Genomic DNA, 25,408 nt, shown 5'->3' on the forward strand with positions numbered 1-25,408 from the left:
TCCCCCCTGTCTCATTTTTAACCTGCCCTGCAAGTATTTTCTCCTTTGTGGTGGCCACATCCCAGAGGAAGAGTGCTTAGCAACAGCCGCAAAGTGTTGTGACCACAGCTGCATAAACGGTGGGAATATATGGCTCTCGAGGAGGGGAACACGCGGCCTTGAACCCATTCACTTCATCACCGAGAACCCTGGCTTTGATGCATCCTAATACCTCCGAGTAAAAGGAAGTGTGATGTTCACTGCAGGCTTAGTCACTGGACTGTTCATTTCCCGGGCTACTTTGCATACACACAAGAGCCTCGCAAATGCACGAAAGAGCCTGAGTGTCAGAGATAAATCGGGAAGAAGTGAGAGCTCTGATGCAGCCTTGCGTTTGCACTCTGAGACCATTCCCACTTTCTCCCCCCGCCAATTACTCCACAGAGGACGCGGGCCCTCGCCTCCTGCACCACGGGCAAAGCGTTGGAAGAGGAATCGCCAGGCTTGCGGTGAGAGAACGGCAGAGCTGGTGGGCTGGCGCAGAACAATCATTTCAGAGCCAGAGCAATCTAGTAAACAATGCCTGGGACGTACCTCTTCGAGCCGTCACGTTCCCCCCCCCCCTTGTGGGTAGCGCGACGTTCTGGATGGATGGCTCGAATGCAAGGCGAACTCGGCGTTTGTGAGCGATGCTCCTCAAACTGTCCTGAATTACGAGTTGGTTGTTTATTGTGTTTGCGTTCTTCCAAAGCATCTTGCGTGGTTTGTTGATGGTTGCGTGTGTGTTTTCAACTGTGCAGCTGGTAGCTATTCCTGGTAAACGGAAGGAAGTTTATATCCACCATCTCCAGTGGTGTAGTGGTAAACTCCATAGCCACACCCTCTAGAAGAGCCACGCCCCCTAGAAGATGGCTGTGTTGATCCATATCAACAAACCAGTTCTAGGAGTTTTTCACCGACTAGGAGCAGCTCTTATTAAAGCTGATAGGTGTTAATTGCCCATCCAAGACATAGCCACCCCAAAACATTTTGCAATACCACAGGGATCGCTCACAACAATATACTGTTGCTGGGAAAATCCATTTCTTCCTGAGCTACTAAGCTCAGAGGGGACAGGGAGGTCTGAAGGGGGTGGCAGATGATGTCATCATCCCTGCTAATCATAAACTCCTGGGGCTTTGCCCCAGTGAGCCCTGCCTCCACTACGCCACTGGCCTTCGGCGAATCCACCCTCTAGACAGGTTGCAGAGCCTTTCTGGAACAAATGACCAGTTCATCCTTCTCTCGCCATCTTCTTTGAGGGAGGAGAACCAGAAATGGAAGACTGCATGGAGACCCTGAAGGATGAAGAGGACGCCCTGTGGGAGAATGTGGAGTGCAACCGCCATATGTTGACCCGTTACATCAACCCAGCCAAACTGACCCCGTACCTGCGCCAGTGCAAAGTCATTGACGAGCAAGATGAGGATGAGGTGCTCAACTCGCCCATGCTGCTGTCCAAAATCAACCGAGCAGGTAAGACCAGGTGGCTACAGCAGTACTCATTCAGACATTATGGTGAGACCATGTTGCTGTCTGAACACTTGTAACCCATTCAGTGTTCCATGTAGGGTTATGCCAAGAGGAAGGGGGGCATTGACCCTTTATGCTCTGTTGTTGAGAGTTATCCTTGGTTATATAATGTCGTTGGGAAAAGATATTGATTGCCCCAAACTGGAAACACCTAAAGTTGTTGTCCATCAATGACTGATGCAGTGGGGTGGGAATTGGCATGTGATGATTATGTTGCAACCAGTGGAGATTCGTGGCTCCAGTTTCAGTAGGGCTGTGAATCCTATCCAGATTTCAGTCAGAACCAGACAGAAGTCTAAAGGAGCTATTCAAAGCACTGGACCTCATAGGTTCAGCACCTTGGATAGCTTCTTTCGAGTTCTGGCTGGTTCTGACTGAAACCCGGAATAGATTCACAGCCCTACTGAAAGCAGAGCCACCGGCCTCCATGGATTGGGACTATCTGCAGTTCCAAAAGTAAAGGCTGGTTATGAAGACGCAACAACTTCATTCGGGGTACACTGGGAGAGCTTTGGGGTTGTAAAACATCCTCTAGGAAGTGACTGTGTAGACTTCTTTAAACACAAGGACGTGGGAGGCCTCCTAATTGGCAGACCATGGGTTCATTTCGCTCAGTATTCTCTACACCAGCGGTGGGCAGAAAGTCAATCTTCAGATGTTTTGGACTTCAACTCCCAGCATTCCTGACCATTGGCTGTGCTGGCAGGGACTCCCAGGAGCTGAAAACCCCAAACATCTGGAGATCTGCCTTCTGCCCCTTCTTGGTTTATATCAGGCTACAACAAACCTTATGGCTTCCAGATATGTGGGGCTACAACTCCCACCATGCTGGCTGGGGATGATGGGAGTTGTAGTCCAACCTACCTGGAGGGCGCCAGGATGGGCCAGGCTGATCTACTCTGATCTGCAGCCACCGTCCGGGGCTCCAGACATGGAACATTCCCAACCTGAAGACGTGAGGGACCCTTTGCGTGCAAATCATGTGCTCTATCATTGAGCTCTAAGTGTTACAGATGTGAAGGGCTTGGCCCTATCCTGCCCGCCCAGGAATCTCTGCCTCCAGCAGTGGCCACTGCCATCTCCCTTCCCTTAGGCTGGGGGTCGCCAACCTTTCTGGACCCATAGGCACATTTGAGAAGCTGCTGTGGGCTCTACCATCACCCAATGGCCATGGAGCCTGGCTGGCTAGTCAAAAGAGATGATGGATAACAAGCTACCCAACGTAAAATGTCCTGGGTTCAGACAACACGCTAACCCATGGCTCAACGACAACCCACACTCAACCACCGAGTGTGAGTTAGCATGTTGTGCAAACCCAGTCACTTTGTAGGTGGTTTATTTAGGACTGATGTGAGCCTTTGTTTATGGAGCCCAGTCAGTCATTTTACGTCAGTTTTATACGTTCTTCCCCCTCCCCGCAAATAAGCAAACAAAATCCGAGTCCTCCTCTGTGTTACATGTCTTGTGCCTGGGCTCTTCTTAGGTCGGCTGCTGGACATCCTTCACACGAAAGGCGAGAGGGGCTATGTGGTTTTCTTAGAAAGCCTTGAATTTTACTACCCGGAACTCTACAAATTAGTGACAGGAAAGGAACCGACACGACGGTTTTCCACTATTGTTGGTAAGTTGGGTTCACTCTTACAGGACTCGGTTGATCAGTAGAATCGATGTAAGGGAAATCATAAATAAAAATGCTCCTTTTTTTAAGATGGAGAAATGGGAACAGAACTAGAACCTTATGAATTGCCTCCCTCCACCCAATGCCATCCAGATGTTTTAGACTACAATTCCTAGAATTCCTGACCATTGACCATGCTGACTGTGGTTGATGGGAGTTAAAGTCCTCAACATCTGGAAGCACCCAAGTCAGGGAAGGCTTGGTCCAGTTAGGTATCCTGTTTGGCTCAGTGGCCAGTGGCATGCGTCCCGGAAGGAGGAGCGTAAAAGCAAGAGCCACTTCCTCCTGCTGCCTCCCTCCAGCAATGGGTATTCTGTGGCATCCTTCCTCTGAACATGGAGGTTCCATTTACCGACCAGGGCTAATCCACACTGGCAGACCTCCCCTCCATGACGTTGACTAATCTTCCTTTAACACCGCTGGCCATCACCCACATCTTGTGGCAGTGAATTCCACAAGTCAGTTCTGTTTTGTGTGAGGATGTAAGGGGTGGATCCCCATGTAATATGAAAAGCTCTGTCACATTGGACCAGTGCAACCTATAAGGGATCGATTCAGGGGAGCAAAATTTGCCTGCCCATCTAGTGCTTGGCCAGTCTGGGGGCGCGCCATTTTGGTTTCTGCTCCTTGCCTTTCGGCGCTCAAGAAGAACTCAAGGCCCTCTGGACCAGGGGATCCTGGCTCTACCTTCACCTGCTCCATCCTTACTGCCACGTGTTTGCGGCCAGTCATGTAGGTGCGGCACCCTGTTTGTGTCTCCTTTTTGTTTCAGTAGAAGAGGGCCATGAAGGCCTCACGCACTTCCTGATGAACGAGATCATCAAGCTGCAGCAACAGGTCAAGACGAAGGACGCCCAGCGCTGCGAGCTCTTGGCCAAATCCCGTCAGATGGAGGACGAGCTGAAGCAACTGAAGCTCAAGAAGATAGAGCTGCTCACCTTCCAGGAGAGGTACGTCAAGATGAAGGATGAGCGGAACAACTACAACGACGAGCTCCTCAAGGTGAAGGATGAAAACTACAACCTGGCAATGAGGTACGCCCAGCTGAGCGAAGAGAAGAACATGGCGGTGATGAGAAGCCGAGACCTCCAGCTAGAGGTGAGTGGGGTGCATCACAGGAAGATGGCAGCTTGCTACTATAGCCATGGGTTGAGGTCACTTGTGCATCCGTTCTAGCACTGCTTGTTGCTAATGTCTAAAGCAGCAATAGGATGACTTCGCTTCTTCCCCCAGTGGTAGCTTAATGGGGGCATCTAGTTCTTCTAGAGATCCCTTCATACTGATTTAATAGCGCATAGTGTTGGTTGGGATATGAGAGTTGGAGACCATCTCAAGAACACTGAATGTAGTGTTTGTGGAGTGGAGTGGAGATTAGTTTTGTGGACACTGCACTTATTAGATGTTTGATGGGAGTTTATTGATCTCTTTGCTTCTCCCTCTCTCATATATGGGGTTCACTAGATCGACCAGCTGAAACACTGGCTGAATAAAGTGGAAGAGGAATGTAAACTGGAAAGGAACCAGTCTTTGAAGCTCAAGAATGACATTGAAAAACGACCAAAGAAGGAACAAGTTCTGGAACTGGAGCGGGAGAATGAGATGCTGAAGACCAAGATTCAGGAGTTACAGTCTATCATTCAGGTGAGCAAGGAGAGGCTTTTGCCTGGCACCTTTTTATTTTCTCAGTATTTTAACACCTAATTTAACTTAAATTTAAACTCTGCTGTTTTAATTTCATATTTTAACCTATATCAATTTTTGCTGTGTGGTTTTATCCTGATCGTGCTTTTTATATTGTATTTTGTATTTGTGTTTTTAAATTGTTGGTTGTTTTATTATGCTCTTCATGGTTTTAATTTTTGTGAACCACCCAGAGAGCTTTGGCTATTGGGCGGTATAGAAATGAAATGAAATAAATAAATAAATCTGGCTGGCCAGGTGTAGAGATGGCCAGCAACTTGGATGAGTTTGGATATGAGGAAATCTCAGACACCCTAAGGCACGGGTGAGAACCTCAGGCCCAGGGGGGAAATCTGTCATGTCTGGGTCCTAACCTGGCTCTCTGGGGTTCCCCAAATGGCTCCAACCCCTTTCCCATGACTATCCATCATTTTATGGTTTCCTTGCTTTTGTGCTCTTCAAGGGAATCATCTTTTTAAAAATGGTGACATCTATTTCTCTGGAAATGGCAGCCATAAAGCAGTCATGTATGCAACATTACAGCCACCATTTCTGGGGGATTTCTATTATGGAATAGATGTCGTTATTTTAAAAATGGCGACTCCCTTGAAGAGGTGCAGACGGTTGCCGGCGCTCGCTACAATTTCAGGTAAGGAGCAGGTGGCTTTGCTCAGCTCGGCGGGGCAAACAGGGGGTGGGTGGGTGTCCAAATAATTTGGACATCCAAATCTCACTTTGGATTGGATCCAGGCTGAAGTGGATCAGGGCCAATCTAAAAGCTTCAAACTGGCCTCCGTAGTATCTCTGCCGAGGAATTCAAGCGCCAGGCTGAAATAAGTTCAACGTCCCTGCCCTAAGGGGTTGCCAAACCAATTTTCAGGGTTAGAGGGAGAACTTCAGTGCTCTATGAAGTGTCTCTTGAGCTCATTGAGTCTTCATTACAGTGACCCCGTAAGGTAGGCTAAAATTACTATCCCTGCGTTAGAGATGAAAAGCGACTTGGGTGAGGCTGCCCAGTGAGTTTGTGGCTGAAATGGAGACCTGGCTCATAGCTCCTGCTCTGAACCGCTATGTTACGCCAGCTGTGAGGGAGTCTCTCACAACTTCACATCAGTGTAGAATTTTCTGGATCTGGAGTGTTTGCTAGAACGCATCGGAACTGGAATAATTTCCTTGCCATGTTGGGCTGGCTCAAAATTTCTCCTTGCAGAGAGGAAAGAAGCTCATCTAAGAGCATTCTGAGCCCCAGCAGCCCCCGGGCTCATCCAGGAGCTTAGCTGAATGCTGAGGTTTATTCCACCTTGCAGTCTAAGGAGACACACGTGCTGCTCCCTACTCTGGTCCCTTCCCAGGCAAATAATAATTTGGAAGGCTGAGAGTGTTAATCAGCATGACTAAACTTGAGCTTAATCACAAGTTGGAAATAAAGCAGTTGAGAAATAGAGCTGTAATTAATCGGAACCAGACCATGAGCGCAAGTAGAAATGTGTCTCTACAGTGATTTAAGCTTCCTTGAGAGTAAGCCTAACCAACTCTCCGTCTGTTTATTTATTTGATTTAGAGAGCAATCCCGTGGTTCCGGGAGAAGTAGCAGGTACCATAGTGTTCTTTGGAGGTTCCCCTCCAAGGCTGCAGACACTGCTATGACCTCGGAAGGGAGAGTCTGGTATCTGGGCCTTCCCCCCCTCCTAACCTGCAGCTGCTGTGAAAAGAACTGTGCTGTCTGCTTTTCAAGCTTGCAAAAGCGACATCGGAGCGGTCTGAAAGGGGGGAGGTGCCAGTGGGAGAGGAGGGGACAGCAGAGGCCAGGATACAAAGAATCCTATTGCCTCCCCAGTCCCAGCTCTGCCCGGGCCAGTGCGCCTCCTTTAAAAAGGCTCAGAGGCCTGTCTAGAGTACAAACACAACAGCAGGAGCATGAAACGGTGAAAATAGCCTCTGTCACTCCCCGTGCCCTGCCGGCAGTAGCTCTGCAGAGTTTTGGATCCACAGAAGCCTCCAAATTCAGATGTTTCCATCTAACACAAGTGCAACCCCTAACATCTAAGGTCCTCCACCTTTGAGTGCCTGCTCCAAGGGAAGTTCGGAGGATGGCAACAAGGGAGGGGACCTTCTCCAATTATGGAATGATCTCCCCGATGAGGCCCGCCTGGCGCCAACATGGTTATCTTTCCAGCACCAGGTCAAGATTTATCTCTTCTCCCAGGCATTTAGCAGCATAATGTTGAGTTTTGAATTAGTCCTAGACATATCTTTAGGTTTCATTGAGAACTCAGAGTTATTTTTAAATGTATGTTGTCTTTGTATGCTGTCTGTTTTACTTTTTTATGGTTTTAAATTTTGTTTATCAATTTTTAAAGCTTTGATGTTTAAAACTTTTGTAAACTGCCCAGAGAGTTTCAGCTATGGGGCGGTATATAAAGGAGGATAATAATAATAATAATAATAATAATAATAATAATAATAATAATAATAATAATAATAATAGGATTTCACCCTTATACCACTTACCACATATATATCTAAGCAATTTACAAGAGAATATAAATATAGAAAATTACATTGCAATGCACATTGAAATACAGTTAAAATATATAATAATGGCTGGAACTTTTATACAAAACATTGATTAAAACATGAAAGACAATACTACACCATCATTCAACATTTGGGCAGCACATTCACTCAGGGAAAGCCCGAGAGAAGAGATGGGTCTTTAACTGGTGCCTCCTGAATGTATTCAAACACACACCTGGTCACCACTGGTGACCAGAAATTCCATGCAAGTGAGCGAGTGGGCTAGCAGAGGAAGGCTAGAGTGCTCCATCCCTCCTGAGCACCTCATATAGAAACCGAGTCCAGCAGCATTTTAACCCTTCTCTGCCAGATCCAGAAGGATACTAAAAATGTATGCAGAGTAGTAACTTTCATGAGCTTATTTACAAGGCCGGAGTAAATCCTGTTGAACTCGGCGGGGCATAACTTTGAATAATCGTGTGTAGGATCAAGATATTCATGGGGTTTGGATCTGAAATTGAATAGAGGAGGGTGGCCTGTGTGTTTGTTTCCACAAATCTTTCCTTCTTTCTTTCTCTGCTTGTCATATATTTGTACCTTTTGACTCCCACATTTATGAGATTATTTTTGGACAGCCTATTACCTAAAGGCAGAGGGGGGCGGGGAAGTGCTCTAGCCGCCTCTGCGAAGGAAACATTTGTTCTCGTCGGCAGCAGTGATGACTCCAGGCATGGATTTTTTTCGATTATTCATGGCGTGCTGCCCTGAAATGGCTGTGCGTGTTTTAAGAACGTCTCTGCCGTAGAACAGGGCCGAGGAGTGGAAGCAAAGAACAAATTTGGTTCTGTGGAAACATGCTGTGAAAAGCAGTTTGTTTGCATGCTGGGTTTAGAAACAAAGGCCTAAAGATATGATCGGGGGATGGGGCGAGTTCTAAACTTCTGGGGTTTGGTTGAGATGTTTATTGGGAGAAAAGCCAGTTCCCAGGATGGAGATGCAGGAGAATGGCCTATTCCCCCTCCACCACCATACCACAATTTGCAAGTTGTGAACCGAAATTCGTCTTGCCTAGACAGGGGAGAGCCAAGAATTTTTCAGCTCACTAAAATTCTCCAAAATTCACTTTGACGTTCAAATTGACTGTAGCTCAATCCCATTTTCATTGTTAACCCGTTTTCCGGCTTGCTTGAACGGAAACGTGCATATTTCATACAGAGTAAGTGCCCGTTTCTGTTCATATTTTTCAAAAGCGTGCCCTTTCTCCCGTCCGCTGAAGCATGAAAATATGTATTCTTTTCTTTTAAAACGCACATTTCCAAGTGTGCCGTTTAAAAGAAAAAAAATAGGCATTTTCCGAATGCGATCGCAAATTCGGGGATTTGCAGACATGCCTTGCGTTTGCATTTGGGTTTGTGAACAGGACATGGTCTCCTGATTTGCGAACAGAAACGAAATTCGTATCCATGCCTAATCCCGCCACCCTGTTTGCACGCATAAAAATTTGAGGGGAGGGGAGTTTGGAGATTCTTCTAGGAGTAGGGACAAACCTACTGCTCACAGTGTGGTGTTCGTTTTGGCAGTTGCTCATTGGCAGACACCATTTAAAATGTAAATACATAAAGAAATGTGCAGAAATGCTCCCAGGATGGCTAAGAAAATGTTATTTCCAGAGTCCAGCCACCAAGTAATTCTACGTTATCATTTCATAGCATTGTTCTAACTCAGCTGTTTCCCACCTGGTCCCCTCCAGATGTATTGAACCAGGGCACGCTGGGAGTTGTAATTCAACACATCTGGAGAGTGCCAGGTTGGGGAAGTTTGTTCTAATTTTTCGGGAGGTGGGGGGGGTGTCTTCAAAGAAGTACAACCTTTTCAGTGCTGAGTTAGGGTGAGCTTGCAAATAACTGATTAGCTGAATTCTTGCAGTTTTGTCTTCCCCGATTGCAAAATCTGGGGCTGCTTTTTAAAAACAGGAACTAGGGAGGCTGAAAAGGAAATGTGGAAAGAGTAACCAGAGGGTTGGCATGCATGCAGTAAGAGAAAGAGCTATCAGAGAGTAGGAACTGGGAATAATAATAATAATAATAATAATAGTAATAATAATTTATTTTTTTATTATTAATAATATTTATTTATAAAGTGCCATCAATTTTCATGGCACTGTACAGAATAAAACAAAACAAGACAACCTGACGTATGGCTTACAATCTAAAATCACCGTAACAGACAGGGGAGGGAGGGGAAAAACCAATAGGGGTAGGGGACATTAAAACTAAATATAAACTAGTATGACCACGCAACGGTTAAAAGGCTTTCGAGAAAAGAAATGTTTTCAAGCGAGATTTAAAAACAGAAATTGACGTTGTGGTCCGCAAATGCACTGGAAGAGAATTCCAGGCATAGGGGGCAGCGAGCGAGAACGGGCGAAGACGAGCAAGAGATGTGGAAACTCTTGGGCAGGTAAGAGACAAGGTGTTGTTGGAGCGGAGGGCAGGAGCAGGGCGATGAAGTGAAATAAGGGACGAAAGGTAGGGAGGAGACAGATCATGACAGTCTTTAAAGAAGAAGAAGAAGAAGAAGAAGAAGAAGAAGAAGAAGAAGAAGAAGAAGAAGAAGAAGAAGAAGAAGAAGAAGAAGGAGGAGGAGGTTGTATTGGATTCTATAAGAGATGGGAAGCCAGTGGAGAGATTTTAAAAGCAGGGTGACATGATCAAAACGACGAGCCAAGAAAATAATCCTAGCCGCCGAATGATGAATGGAGACCAGTGGAGACAAATGAGAAGGAGGAAGACCGGTCAACTAAAGATTACAATAATCCAGGCGAGAAATAACCAAAGCATGAACAAAGGTCTTGGCGGAAGAGACCGATAGGAACGGTCAAATTCTAGTGATGTTGTACAAGAAAAAACGACAAGACTTAGCTACAGCCTCGATATGTGATGAAAAGGAAAGTGAAGAATTAAAAATAAAACCAAGGCTACGAGCTTCCTCAACAGGGAGCTTCCTTTCCCTCTGGATCGAGGCGGGGTACAACACAAATACAAAACACCATAAAATACATATAATTGATTAAAAACATATAAAACTAATACATTATTAAAAGGCATCTTAAAATTCAACTGGGGAGGCGTGCCGGAAGAGATCAGTCTTTATGGCCTTCTTAAATTCCGGAAGACTGTTATGTTGACGAATCTCTCCCGGCAGGCCATTCCACAGTCTGGGAGTGGCAGAAGAGAAGGTCCTCTGGGTAATAGTTGTCAGCCTAGTTTTTGTTGGCTGGAGTAAATTCTTCCCAGAGGACCTGAGTGTGCGGGGCGGATTGTATGGGAGAAGGCGATCCCGCAGGTAACCTGGACCCAAACCATGCAGGGCAAAGGTCTTCTCAAACAGGAAAGTCATTTCAGCCTGAGTCCATTATCTAATAATAATAATAATAATTAATAATAAATTTATTTCTTGCCCCCCTCTCCATTTTGATCGAGGCAGGGAACAACAATAAATGATAAAATACATAGTACTCAATTAAAACATAATGTACATTGTTAAAAACATTTTAAAAACATCTTAAAAACATCTTAAAATTCCACTGGATAGGCCTGCAGGAATACTACTACTAGTAGTATACTACTACTACTATTATTATTACTAAGCCAGCTCTCCTCAAGCCAGTGCCCTCCAGATGTGTTGGACTACAATTCCCATCATTCTCAGCATGTACCTTGCACATCTGAAGGGCACCCAGTTGGGGAACGCTGTACAAGGCCCACTGTTCCTTGAGAGTTGTTAGAAAATGCGCGCACCGCTCCTGCTCATTTTTCTCCACATCCATGAGGGCGAGAAACTTGGTGAGGGTTTCCCTCTCCAGCAACTGAAGAAACCACCAGAGTCTGCACTAAAAAGAATGGGAGCATTAGTGGTGCGAATTTCTAAATGCCTCCCAGATTGGCTGCCGGGCTGCCATTGTTCAAAGGATATATTCTAAAATCTAGCAAATTACAGCCATATAAGTGGCTGTAATTGATCTGAGATATTGGCACAGGATTTTTTTAAACCCTTTGCTCACCTGAAAGTATCTAAAAGCTAAGGAAAATACTAATCTTTGTCATTTCCTCTCTCTCCTCCTGCCCCGTTTTTCTGTGACTGTTCCCCCCCCCTGTCTTTTTCTTCTCTCTACACAACCCTATAAATTACATGGGCAAAGCAGGCTGGGGAACCGGGCCTGCCGGATTCCGACAAAGCCATTCTAGATATTCTAGAACACGACCGTAAAGAAGCACTGGAGGATCGCCAGGAATTGGTCAACAAGATCTTCAATCTCCAGGAAGAGATCCGCCATGCGGAAGACCTCCGGGACAAGGTGAGGTGGAAATTGGGGAGGTGGAAGGGATGGGGACAGAAACTCAAGGTCTACTTATTTGGGGTTCTCTTAACTCGCCGCCATTATTTTGGGGATCTGCATCTTCTGAAGCAGTAGATTCCATTCAGCATCATTCTACTTATCGTGCTCCGTGTATATGTGTACTGTTACAGCAAGGGTGGGAAAACTGCAGGCCTGGGGGGCTGCAGGCAAAGCGAACAGCTGCCTGACCTTCTGCCCTCACTAAGCCTCTCAGCATACCAATATCTGACTTTTCATCTATCATCCTGAGGACATGCTTAATTATTCCTGTTGCAATAGTAAACCATTTACCATTTCTGATTAACTATCCAATATATTTCATGGTCTTTGATGCCCATTTTACAACCGTGTATAAGATACCCTTAGCTGTGCATATTACCGCTTCTTCCCTGATGTCAGAATACTTTGCGACAAGGACTCGCAAATGGATTTGGAGGGATGCGTCAGCCCTGCAAGCCCTACGTGTCTCCTTACGAACAGCCGGGCCAAAGTTCTGACATGAGGATATAGTTCAGCGGGGCCTCCGCCATTTGGAGAGTGCTAGATCTTGATCAATCGCCTTGATGCACTATGCTTATTGATTCATTTGCAGTACCTCGAGGAGAAACAAGAACTGGAGTTAAAATGCTCGACCCTGGGGAAAGACTGCGAAATGTACAAACATCGAATGAATACTGTGATGATACAGCTGGAAGAAGTAGAGAAGGAGAGAGACCAGGTACCTGAAATCATAAGCGTTGGAGGCGGGGTGAGGGAGGAAAGGAAAGAATTCAAAGGAGACGAAAGAAAGATCAGGGGCTAAAGACCAAACTACACTTTATGCTTGAAATCCCTGTAGCCGTTGCTGGCCTGTTATTATTTATTTATTTATTTATTTATTTATTTATTACATTTATATACCACCCCATAGCCGAAGCTCTCTGGGTGGTCTACAAAAGTTAAAAACAGTGAACATTAAAAAATATACAAAATTTAAAACCATCAAAAACATAAAAACAACAGTATAAAAACAACGGTATCCGTTAAAAACAAACAAACTTAGCGTTGTTAAATGCTGTTAAATGCCTGGGTGGAGAGAAAAGTCTTGACCTGGTGCCGAAAAGATAACAGCGTTGGCTCCAGGTGAGCCTCGTCGGGGAGATCATTCCATAATTGGGGGGGCCACCACCAAGAAGGCCCTCTCCCTTGTTTCCATCCTCCGAGCTTCCCTCGGAGTAGGCACTCGGAGGAGGACATGGGTTATTATCAGGTACCCAGTAGGGCCATAACATCCCTGCTTCATATTCCCTGGCTCTGAGTTTGTGACCTGCTGCTCTCTAAAATCACAGCATCACCTGCTTCCTCTCTTGGCACGACTGGCAGAGGAGATGGACGTCTGTTGCTTTCTACTCATAGAGCATCTGTCTCTAGCTAGGACAGTAGACAACTGTGAATGCAGTTTGATAGGTTCTTGGGCTTTCAAGAAATTCAGCCAGGATGGTCACTGGCACACAATGGCCTGGTTCGCACAATCACCTTGGCTTAAACAAGCCACAGTGGCTTATTTAAGCTGTGGTGCGTGCCTGGTGCAATTTGTATAATCACTGCCCTTGTGTGGTTTAGCATCCAAACCGTGGCAGCAGGGGTTGTTTGAGGGATAAACAACTCTCAAATAACCCATGGTGTGTGGTTAAACAACCCTCAAATAACCCATAGTCTGTTGTTGTTTTATTTGAGGCTCGCTTAACTCTCAAATAAGCCATGCCATCCGGGTTCGGACAGCATGACAAGCGATGATTATTCAACTTACTCTCGGCCTGCGCCATGGCTTAAACAAGCCCCCGTAGCATGGCTAAAACACGTTGGTCTGTCTTGCTTTGCTTCTGGAGGCTTTCCATTCACGTGACGAGGCACAAACCCAGTATGCCCAGTGCTTGATCGAAAAGGACAAATATCGGAAGCAGATCCGGGAGTTGGAGGAAAGAAACGACGAGCTCCGAATCGAGGTGGTCCGGAAGGAGGCCTGCATCATTAATCTGGAATGCAAACTGAGGCGTCTCTCTAAGGACAGCTGCAGCGACCAGGTAGAACTGGGGTGGGGGTGGTTTATGACTCTGTTGCCTCACTCTGGACATGCCCCGTGCCAACACCTAGCATGTTCGGGCAAACGCCGTGGCGTTATCTATTGGGGGTGCTGCCAGCTTGCTTTTCTGTCCATGCCCCCATGATTCACTGGGTGGCAACCAGGCAGCCACCATTTTTAAATGTCCTACAATGCAATGCCCAGTGGCCCATTTGGGGGGTGGGAGACATTAGCCCCAGCCATCAGCATGGTGGTGGTGGTGCAGGACTGATGGTGGGGAGGACAGGGAGCTCTCAATATGGGGGGGGCAGTTGGCTCTGGAGTGGGGCACCTGCACCAGCCCTAGCTCTGGGCTGCTTCATTCAGTATTATTGTTTTTAGTTAAGCATGCCACCACCACCCCAAGACGTTTTTAAGTGTACAGCTAAAATTGTAACATGTGAATGCAACGGATCTGCATTTGCAAACATCATGGATCATACCAAATAGTCAGGAGCTGGAATTGGCTGCTTCTCCCTGTTGAGAAGGCCCTGCCCCAGTTCTCCCCATCCTGTGCCTCTCTTTACCTCCACTGCTCTGTGGAGAACATTTCCTGGAGGCGGTGGTGGGGGCACAGAGCAGAGCAGTGCAAATCACCTCTCCTCCCATTCCACTGCCTCAAGCTGCTTCATAGGTGGGCCGGCCCTGCCTTGGAGAGCACAGAGGGTGTCCAGCCTGGGTTTGCAGCCATGTAATATGTGAAATAGCCCTCTGTGCTGTCAACCAGTCATCCTTTGGAAGAGGATGTGGTGTGGCTTTCTTTTTCACTCACGCTCTTTGGGGTAACAGCAATGCTGGGAGGCTTGGGTGAGAAAAGGGTTGTCCACACTTATTTTAGAACATCCTTTCAATTTGTGGCATGGCTTTGCCTGAGTAACTAATCATGAGTTGGTCCTAATATTAAAACTTTAACTGAGATGCGGTCTGTTATTAAGGTAGAAAGGGAAAGAGCCATTGGAGCACCGGAACAGTGTTTTTACAAAGTATTTATTTATTTATTTATTTATTTATTACATTTCTATACTGCCCAATAGCCGGAGCTGTCTGGGCGGTTCACAAAAATTAAAACCATTCAAAGTATAAAACAACAGTATAAAACCATAAAAGCTCAACCAGATCAAAACAGCAGCAATGCAAAATTACAAATTTAAAACACCATGTTAAAATGTATTTATAGATTGTTAAAATGTTGGGAGAATAAAAAGGTCTTCAGCTGGCGTCTAAAAGCATATGATGTAGGTGCCAAGCGAACCTCCTTAGGGAGCTCATTCCACAGCCAGGGTGCCACAGCAGAGAAGGCCCTCCTTCTCTGCCCTGAGCTGCTTGAAATCTATTAATCAATACAGGGAGGTAACAAAGGGAGGAAAGAGAAATAAAGCAGGTATAAAGATGGGGGAGTGTTATTTCAGTTACACAAATTTAGGCTTCGCTATGGGGTGGCCACTAGTGACTGGCCCAAATGCCAGCATCGTCTTCGGAGGCTGCATTGATCTCGCCAAAGACTTCCTTTCTTTTGCGTCCAGAGTTTACCGAGGAATCTGCCCCTCACGGTGATTTCCCAGGCTTTCGAAATCCCCAGCCCCAAAACCAACGGCCAGGAGGCCGACGACTCCTCGACCTCCGAGGAATCCCCTGAAGACAGCAAGTTCTTCGTCATGGATCAGCCTCGGTTCAGAAGAAGGATGAACCTGAAGGGCATCCAGGTACGTTCGAAGGCTTGGCTCAAACGGCTGGAAGGTTATGCTGGAGGTTATGGTCAAACCTCGAGGGCATGATTTAGAAGGCGAGACCATTCTGCCCCTTCACCTTCCTTCCCTCCCTCCACATCCCATACTCCTCCTCTCGGCGGTACTTTCCAATATCATATTACAGGCCGAAGTCAACCATGATCTTGCTTTTTTAAAAAAAACTATTTGGGGGTCAGTTTTGTGATGTCAGGAAATAATTGCGCCTCGATAACCCCGTGGCTCTTTGGAGTTACTTTTGGGTCTTCTTCTGCTGCTGTTTCGTGGGTCTGGAGCCTCCTGGGTAATGAGATGAACATGATGTGATCATAAAGAAAAGGATGGAAAACGGAATGGATAGTTCTGGGAAAGGGGAGAGGGGGATACTAACACACTCTCCCCTGGTCTAATCCAGCTACACCGTGGGAGGGGTTGGGATTGTTCACTGCCAGGCAACACTCGGTCTCCTGCCCCCAGGCACGGTGAGTTCACTGTGCATTGCCCCCTTCAAGGGGCCTTGTTTCACATTCTTAATCAAGCCTCCAGATGCTTTCCCTTCCTCTCTTCTCATGGCCTTAGAGAAACCCTGAGGCAGGCCTGCATTAAGAACCCTACTAGGGATCCGTATATAACCCTGTGAAATAACCCTGTTCGATTATCGACAGCTACGTGGAGACTGCATTCAAGAGTCAATTTTCAGCTGAGAAGATGCCCATTCTCTCTGGCATCTAGCACGGTTCTCCCCTTTGCTCCTCCAACTCTAGTTTTGCCCTAAAGGAGGCTACCCCTTCACCCTGCTGAACCTCTTCCCAGAACACCTATGCAAAACCACCTCTTTTACTCTTCCTCAAAGCTCATCTTTGACTTATTTATTTATTTATTTATTTACTTATTTATTTATTTATTTATTTATTTATTACATTTCTATACCGCCCAATACCTGGAGCTCTCTGGGTGGTTCACAAAAATTAAAAACATTCAAAGTATAAAACAACAGTATAAAACCATAATATAAAATACAATATAAAAGCTCAACCAGATAAAAACAGCAGCAATGCAAAATTACAAATTTAAAACACCGAGTTAAAATTTATTTATGGACTGTTAAAATGCTGGGAGAATAAAAAGGACTTCACCTGGCGTCTAAAAGCATATAATGTAGGTGCTAAGCGAACCTCCTTAGGGAGCTCATTCCACAGCTGGGTGCCACAGCAGAGAAGGCCCTCCTCCTGGTAGCCGCCTGCCTCACTTCCTTTGGCAGGGGCTCGCAGAGAAGGACCCCTGAGGATGACCTTAGGGTCTGGGCAGGTACATATGAGAGGAGGTGTTCCTTCAGATAGCCTGGCCCCAAGCCGTTTAGGGCTTTAAATGTTAATACCAGCACTTTGAATCGGGCCCGGATCTGGACCCTTTAGTCCTTGCCACCAGCAGAAATGTAGCCTGGGTGCATCTAACAGCAAGCCAGTGCTCATATTCACCTTCTGCTACGTCTCTAAGCAGTGGCCATGGCTTGATCAAAACAACCATCGCTACGAAGAATTGTCAGCTTGGGTGGGATGCTTTAAATCAGTCTTCCTCAACCTGGGGCGCTCCAGATGTGTTGGACTACAACTCCCAGAATGCCCCAGACAGCTGGCTGGGACATTCTGGGAGATGCAGTCCAACACATCTGGAGCGCCCCAGGTTGAGGAAGGCTGCTTTAAATAATGTCATCTTTGTATTCAGCAGAGCTGTTGTGATCGGAATCCCATATTTCTTTGCCTCCTTGATAGTGGCAGGAGTACCCACCAAAACAAACAAGCAAACAAACAAAAAATAGCAAATTGGAGCAATACTTTAAGCCCAGTGCAAATGGAAAAGCTGATGGACAGCAGAAGGCTGATGGAAAAGTTCCTATTGGCTGGGAAGAATAATAGAAACTAAGTCAGCCAAGATCCAGAGCAAAATTAGCTACCTAATTCGGAGTTAAATTAAGCCACGTCTTTTGCTCATTCAAGTGTACGGGGAGACGTGCGTGAAGTCCTTGATTCTGCTTGATTGACTGAGTAACTGGATCTTCTCCCACACTGGGAAACTCTACAAAAGTTTTGCTAACAACGATTTAGTGACAGTGGAAGAATGAGGCTGTTTCTTTCTGCCTGTATTTATCGCCTTCTGGAAACTTTCCTTGCTGCCATTACTGCCTTGCTGTCGTGTCATTCCTACCAGAAGCAAAATTGCCCCTGTTCAGAAAACAGATGCCGCTAATAGAATTCCCAGAATTCCAGTGGTAGATCTAGAGACTTGTTTTTGGAGACCAGACTTTGGTTTTGCTGTAGTCCACTGGCACCAGAGTAGGCCTCAGCCTGCGTGGAGGGCAGGACTTTCTGGTGCACCATGACAATGTCATTAGCACGCCTCCTAGCCAAGAGGACTTCCAATGGACTGAATGTCAAGGTTCAAAGCTGGCATTAACATGCATTTGGTAAGAACATAAGAACGTCAGAAGAGCCCTGCTGGATCAGACCAAGGGTCCATCTAGTCCAGCACTTTGTTCACACAGTGGCCAGGGATGAACAAGCAGGACATGGTACAACAGCACCCTCCCACCCATGTTCTCCAGCAACTGGACTACATCTCCCAAAATCCCCTAGCCAGCACATCTGGAGGACACCAGGTTGGGGAAGGCAATTATATACCATTTCTAATCAGTTGTACGAAGTCACTTGCGTCAAAATATAAAACCCCCATTGTCCGTTATTTCTCACCAGCAGTAGCACACACGGGTATCCTCCCTCTGAACACAAGGGCCCTGTTTACTTTTTGTGGCTCACGACCTGTCGGTTGTCCTGTTCTCCATGGATTTGTCAGATCCATTTGTAAGCTAGTGGCCTCTACCACGTCTTGTGGCAAGGGAACAGCATGACATAACGATGCATGGCGTGAGCAAGGGAAAGCTTTCAAAAGTAGGCCTCTCTCTCAATATCAGTTGCTGTTGCACCCATGTCCTACTCCCGGGTTTGTCAGCAGCATCTGGTTGGCCATTGTGTGAACAGAGCGCTGGACTAGATGGGCATTTCGTCTGATCCAGCAGGGGCCTTCTGATGTTCTTATGCAAATGCTTCGTTCTGCCAGCCCTGACCCTACCGCCAAGCATTAGGATTGGGCAACCCCAAATTCCAGCATGTCCAGTCTGTCCCCTGGAGTTACCTAGTGGAATGTCCTTATGTCCGTGCGAACGCAATCCCTGTTAGTTTTAAAAACAACCATGGGAGTTGCCATATATTTGATACTTCTTCTTTTACCCCTTTGCCTCTATGAACGAGAGGCATGGAGTTACCGTTCACCATGGGGGAAGTGTGGGAGGTGTCTGCTTTACGGGGAATTCTAACACATATCCCGAATTCAGTTTCATTTCTGTCCTTTTTCAGCTGCCAAGAATGAAATCCCCCGTCAGGTGGAGCAAAGCATCGGACTTTCAAGGTCAGAGAAAAAACCCACATCCCTATTCCCTGCCTCATCACTCTTCCTTCTTAATGCACAAGCTCTTTCACTTGTTCTAACGAATGTTTCCAGGCAGGCAAATACCAAACTGGTTCCCAGAAGATAAGAGAGTTCTTTTTTCCCCTCTCTGAGAGCAACCATTTACAAACATTACTTGAAACGGATAGGCATTTGGCCAAGCTATGCTTTCCATGGGGCTATCTTCACGTGGGGAAAGCCCCAGGGTGGCTGTGGATCTGTGCCCCGACTGTTAGACAATGCAAGCGCAGGTTCGCAGCCATGGCAAGGCTTCTGCGCGGTGCTTCAATTTGAAAAAGTTGGGGATTTACCCTGACTTTTTCAAAGGGAGTGACATCAACACAGCGCTTCTGGTGTGTAACATCGCTCCGCAGCCAATCCAGGGCCAACCTGGGGGTGGAGCCTGGTGGAAGGAGACCAACGATTGGTCTCCTTCCACCAGGAAGAGGCTGAGGGCACCTCTGGGACCCGGATGGCTGTCCAGAAACCTTGCATTTCCTCCTCAGCATCAGGAGGGGGAAAGCGGGGATTGAGGACAGAGGCAGTGCCAACAGCCCCCATCTCTCTCTAGATGTGGAATAGTCCTACACAAAGCAATGTTGTGGTCAGGGTCAGCCCATACCAAGACCCAGAACCAGAGGAGATCTTTATGGAGGAAGAAGATAATGAGATAAAGAGAAAACAGGGTAGCATTTTCAGGCAGATTGCTGTCTGGTAGACATAGGTCATTAGGTAGACATTATTTTTATTATTTTTTAATATATAGTTGATGGGTTCTTGCTGATATTTGAGGTTGGTGGGGCAGGAGAAAAGAGCCACTTTAAGAGTCGATTTGAATGTGTGAATTCCCAAAGGGTCCACTTGATACGTTGGTGTATCTTTCTGCTTGGATCTGTTCCCCAAAACCCTGGTGTTGTTGAACTAAGAGGAAAGAGTTGGAAAAGACCAGGAAGCAAACGAGTTTCTTGGATCCTGGAGCAAGAAAAGTTCAAGACAACACCTTGGGGGGATGGCAAAGCAAACTAGAGCAATAATCACATGTGTCAGAAATCTTGTTTGCACAGAATGATTTCCATCAAAGACGGACTTAATGCCAATAACACGGGCGCATCTCGTCCTCTCTGACTTTATTCCATTTCTCTCATTTGTGAGCCCAGCAGTTCGAGGCCACGACGAAGACCGGGGGGGAGACACCAACAGCAGCCAGGCGGACACCAATTCTTCTAATCCTGTTTCCATCAGCACCTCTGTGGGCAGCTGCGAAGTTGGCAAAATTGTAAGCCGCTGATGGGGCATCCCTTGAGTGACCTTCTCGGTACAGTACCGGGGGCCATTTCCGTGTGGGTAATTCCAACAGCGATGAAATCGAAGGCTTTGGCAGCCTGCAACCTTAACCCTTTTAGGGCACAATCCCATGCATGTGTAGATCAACAGAAGTCCTACATTTTCTAGCATTGGCTGGGGAAATGCTGGGAGTTGTAGGACTTCTCTCTGTCCAAATATGCATAGGATTGCACCCTTAATGTCCTCTTTATTAACCTTTCTTCTTTTTAAAAAAATCCTATTGCTGGGTTATATTTATTTAAAAATATTTCACCCAGCTTTTACAGTCCCATCTATCCATTTTAACAGTCGGGCCTAGCAGGTAGGAATACAAGCTTTCCTCCTTTCCTGCATTGCAATTGACACCTTTTTTAAAAAAAAAAAGCAAGCTATTTCATTAGATCCCTTTCAGTTTCATGTCCAGAAGCCAAATCTAGGTCAGGAACAGGGTGCCATTAGAAGCTGGGAGCGCCTGGGATTTGGCGGACGCCGGCTGATCCATTTCTCCCCCGCTTGAATGTATTCCCATAATCTCTCAAGGTAGACATCCCATTACCTGACAATGTGATCATGGACACAGCGGGCGCAGTTAGTTATAGAGGGAACGGTGTTGTGGAGTGTTAATGAAAGACCTCTTGAAGAATGCCAAAGCACCTTGCCCGAGGACTGTAAGAAATGCTGCCCACAGGAAATTAAAAGAAGTCCTCCAATGGACAAGAAATATGCTGCCTGGGGTTTGCTGCAATACAGAATCAGCTCTGAATGGGCGCTGCTAACAAGAGTAATAGAAAGGCCAGTGTAATACCACAGATAGTGTTGTAAATGTAGTAATACCACATTTCAGTCGGGGCAGTTGGCAGAGAAAAACAAGAGGCAGAACAGAATGAGCGTTTACCAGTCCTACATGCACATGGGACTAAAAAAAGAGACTGCACCCTACTATAGTTAAGGAAAGGTAAAATGGTTTACTCACAACGTTCTGGCGTAAAAATGCGGGTACAGAGTAGAGTTTCAAGCAGTTTCTTCAGTCCACTTCTAACATAGGAAAGAGAGAGACCAACCACCTGTGCGCCCAGCAATGGAGGAGGTCAGAGAGAGAGAGAGAGAGAGAGAGAGAGAGAGGTGGGGGGAGGAAGGGGGAGGAGCAGGAAACCACGCTGTAGGCTATAGAGATCCTAATGCTAGCTATGTCCAAATTCCCATGAACTAGTGGCAACACTGCCCCCTGCCTGTAGCTTAGAGACAAGGCTGCAATATTTCCAACAATTTCAACCTTTAAGAATGGCGGAGAGGCCAGAAAACCACCAAATGATCAGTAGTCAGGGAAAAGGGAGTGGGACCAGGGTAAAGGAACGTGGTCATTTGGGGAGACCTGGAGAGCCAGATCGGGACTTCAGGCAGGCTGAATTTGGCCCGCGGTCCTGAGATTCAACATCCCTGACATGAACTCACATGCACTGAAAAGTACATTGCATCTTTAAGCAGCCTGCAAGGCTTTGCACACTGACCTAGGAGAGAACCCCATTGGACTCAAAGGACAGCATTGCTGATGGGTTATGGCTCTGTCTTTTGTTCGCTTGTTTATTTCTGGCCTTGCTCGTTGAAATGCAGCAAACGCTACGGAATCGCAACCCAAGCATTATGTCCACGACCCCAGAACCTCCAGGGAACGACTCCATCGTCCGGCGTTACAAAGAAGACGCGCCCCATACCAGGTAGGTGCCACCGAACCAATCAGGGATGATTTGTGAGGTTTGCAAACGTTGCATAATCCTCCATTCCCTGAAAAGGTGAGTTTGGGTTCTCTGCATTGAGAATTGGGCCCAGATTCCAGAAGAGAAGCCACATCTGTTCCAGCCCCTGGGATCACAGTGGCAGGGAGAGACAATGGGGCTTATCTGTGGGGGCAATGACAGCTCTTCCCCAGTGGCCTGTGGACTTCATCCTCAGAAACCCATGTAGGAATGGGAATATAGCCCAGTGGTGAACAACACAAGGCCAGGGCTGGCGCCCCAGCAGGTGCCCACTGATGAGAGCCCCCTGGAGTTGCTCCTCCTCTTCACCATGGCAACCTGCTTGTCCACCGGCCTCTCCCTCTGGTCCAGACAATGGTGGTGCTGAGAAGGAGGAACAGGAGATGCCATGCCCCCCTTGCTCTCGCAAATGATGAGAAAGAGGAGGAGAGAGAGCAGCTGGTGACACAATGGCCATGAGAAGATAGGTTCATTGAGGCAGCGGTGGGGGGAGACCCTTAAAAACCCAGAGGTGCCACGCTTATGGGCCTCCAGATATTTTGGCCTACAATTCCCTTAGTCTGCATAGCCAATGGGAGGATGTAGGCTAAAACATGTGAAAGCCAAAACCCGTACACTGCGTACACTGCGCTAAACATCTAAGGTCCTCCTCCGAGTGCCTACTCCGAGGATGGCAACAAGGGAGAGGGCCTTCTCAGTGGTGGCCCCCCGACTGTGGAATGATCTTCCCGATGAGGCTCGCCTGGCACCAACATTGTTATCTTTTCGGCGCCAGGTCAAGACTTTTCTCTTCTCCCAGGCATTTTAACAGCATTTAACAACGTTAAGTTTGTTTTTCATGGACCCCAGAACTGCTGTTTTTAAATGGATACTGTTGTTTTTATACTGTTTTTCTGTTTTTAAAATTTTTGTGTACTTTTAATGTTTGCTATTTTTAATTGTTGTAAACCGCCCAGAGAGCTTCAGCTGTAGGGCGGTATATAAATGTAATTAAATAAATAAATAAATAAATAAATAAATAAATAAATAACTGGAAGGCATAGGTATGTGCAAGGGGTGTGCCAGGTCTGCCCAGGGACCCCCGAATGTCTCAAGCAATAAGCACTGAATTGAGGGGGGGGGGATTGAGTAAGGATCCAGAAGGGGATCCAAACGCAGTGGGAACGGCCCTCCAGCTGCCCTGCTGCCACGCCAAAGACCTGCTTCCACCAAAAGAGCACAATTGCTCCTGAAAGCAGGAATGAAATGGAATCGCTCTGCTGGGTGGGAGCCTCTTTGCCAGGAGAAGGGCATCAGTGTCTACAGTGTTCCATAAATAAATGAATAAAAATAATGCCCTTTATGACTGAGTATTCAATAAATGTTCACCTTTAATAAAAATATATCCCTGGGTGCACACCCTAATGGAATGTGCTGTGCACACCTATGCTGGAAGGCTACAAATTTCTCTCCCCTGTGATAACCCCACCCCCTTAAATGCTCTGGGACAAAGCTGCCTAGCAATATCCCAGAGGGTGTCCAGGGCAAATGGGAGCTCCGTGCCATGGGCAACGAAGAAGAACTCTCACAGCCCATAGCTTCTACCCACACGCGCCCCCTTATTTTGGCATCTAGCTGAAAAAGAGTTGAAATTCCTTTCCCCTCGGCCTGATCCAGGTGCCCCCAAATTCTCTACAGCCAAATGGAGTGACAAACATTCACTCAGCCCTAAATTAATAACCTCATACGCACTGCTATCTGTTGCCTAAAATAATTGCTGGGGGCATGCACAGGCCATTTAGGGGGGGAAGAAAGAAAGGAAACAAAATGAGTAGCTAGAATGAGTAGCCAAAAGTGATACCATTGTCCTTAAAGTTGGTTTTGGCCGGCCTCTATGCGTGGAGTTTTCCTGGCTTTATTTATCTATGAATGCTTTTCTCCTAATCTCTTTTCCTGTATACTTGTGGCGGTGCTCCTTTTCACACACACATACCCAACATGGAGAAACAAATAAAACACCCTTCCCCCGTCTTTTCCTCTTTCTCTTCTGTTTCTGAGGCCCATTGTGTACCCAATCCCAACTCTGACTGTTTTAAATGTATAGATGCATCATTTAAAAGTCATTTTCTCCCCCTTTTTCCTGCCAGTTGTTGGGGCACCAATACCTGGAGGGTCTCATCTAACAGGTCTCCAACTGCCAGCGTGTCTGCTCTTATCTCCATTCTTAGATCAGAGATAAGAGCAGGGATTCCTCCACAGGGGTTCCTTTGTGGGGGGGTTGGAAGTTGGATATGAAACCTCCACAGGGACTGTTCTCTCCTCCTCCCCCAAAGTTGCTAATAGCAGCTTTGGGGAGTGGGATTTGCATGGGACAAAGAGTTAAGCAACTCCTCTCCCATTGCCTCGATCCAATTGAGAGCTGCTTTTCAGCTTTAAAAATACATCAGGCCATCCGATAACCCGTCTCCCAGAGAGACTATTTATACAACCAGGAGAGTCGTTTGGTTATATTTCCGCTCAGCACTCTGCCATCTGCTGTTCATCTTGCAGGAGAAAAGGTTTGGGGTTTTTTAATCCCTGTGAGAAACAGGCTTTTCCCTTCAGGAGAAACAGACTGGAAAAACAGCTGGGGTGGATAGGCTCAAGTACCTCCTCCATTCCAGCTGTTCTTCCACTTCCGTCCCCACCTCCCAGGGGCTGCTTTTTATTTTAAAAAGTCGGGGAAATGTTCTATATAATTACGTGCAACTTTTACTTTGTCCCTCTGTGAGGTGGGGCTGCAGTTCCCATCATACCTCACCAGGAATGATGGGAGTTGGAGTCCAGCACATCCAGAGGACGCCAGGTTGGGGCAAGGCTGTCTTCTTTGCTTCAAGACCATGGCTGTCACTCTGTGATTGTCTGAACGAAAGACCCACCCAGAGGGGAAATGTGTGTGAAATTGTCAGGACGCATTTGACTGTATTTGACAAGGTGATCGGGACAGCTCTGCGACTCCTTTGCATCTGTGATACCTGAAAATACTTCCTTCTGATGGGAGTATTGCCTCCGGTGCACCTCTGACATTTTGCAGGTATGGTGGATTTTTCAAAGGCAAGAGCTGGAAATAGTGAGAGCAGCTGGACCAGTTCAGGACTGCCAGAGAGAGAAGCATTCCCTCCGATAGGAAACCTCATGGATGGGGGGGGGGCAACATTTCTT

At 46.7% G+C, this 25,408-nt stretch overlaps 1 protein-coding gene across 1 annotated transcript in view; it reads left to right on the forward strand.

Moving 5' to 3' along the window:
• Window positions 1-427: 427 nt before the first annotated feature.
• CARD11 (caspase recruitment domain family member 11) overlaps window positions 428-25,408 on the forward strand; it is a 50,541-nt gene continuing 25,560 nt past the window's right edge. The window contains exons 1-12 of the mRNA XM_063143622.1: window positions 428-488; window positions 1,281-1,494; window positions 3,035-3,172; window positions 4,005-4,327; window positions 4,691-4,870; window positions 11,631-11,783; window positions 12,418-12,543; window positions 13,694-13,888; window positions 15,450-15,629; window positions 19,061-19,112; window positions 20,309-20,427; window positions 22,086-22,189. Of these exons, the coding sequence (XP_062999692.1) occupies window positions 1,296-1,494; window positions 3,035-3,172; window positions 4,005-4,327; window positions 4,691-4,870; window positions 11,631-11,783; window positions 12,418-12,543; window positions 13,694-13,888; window positions 15,450-15,629; window positions 19,061-19,112; window positions 20,309-20,427; window positions 22,086-22,189 (1,769 nt within the window). The 5' untranslated portion in view covers window positions 428-488; window positions 1,281-1,295. The remainder of the gene's footprint in view (window positions 489-1,280; window positions 1,495-3,034; window positions 3,173-4,004; window positions 4,328-4,690; window positions 4,871-11,630; window positions 11,784-12,417; window positions 12,544-13,693; window positions 13,889-15,449; window positions 15,630-19,060; window positions 19,113-20,308; window positions 20,428-22,085; window positions 22,190-25,408) is intronic.

The sequence above is a fragment of the Elgaria multicarinata genome, chromosome 17 (assembly GCF_023053635.1).
Source record: "Elgaria multicarinata webbii isolate HBS135686 ecotype San Diego chromosome 17, rElgMul1.1.pri, whole genome shotgun sequence".
In the NCBI taxonomy this organism is placed as follows: domain Eukaryota; kingdom Metazoa; phylum Chordata; class Lepidosauria; order Squamata; family Anguidae; genus Elgaria; species Elgaria multicarinata.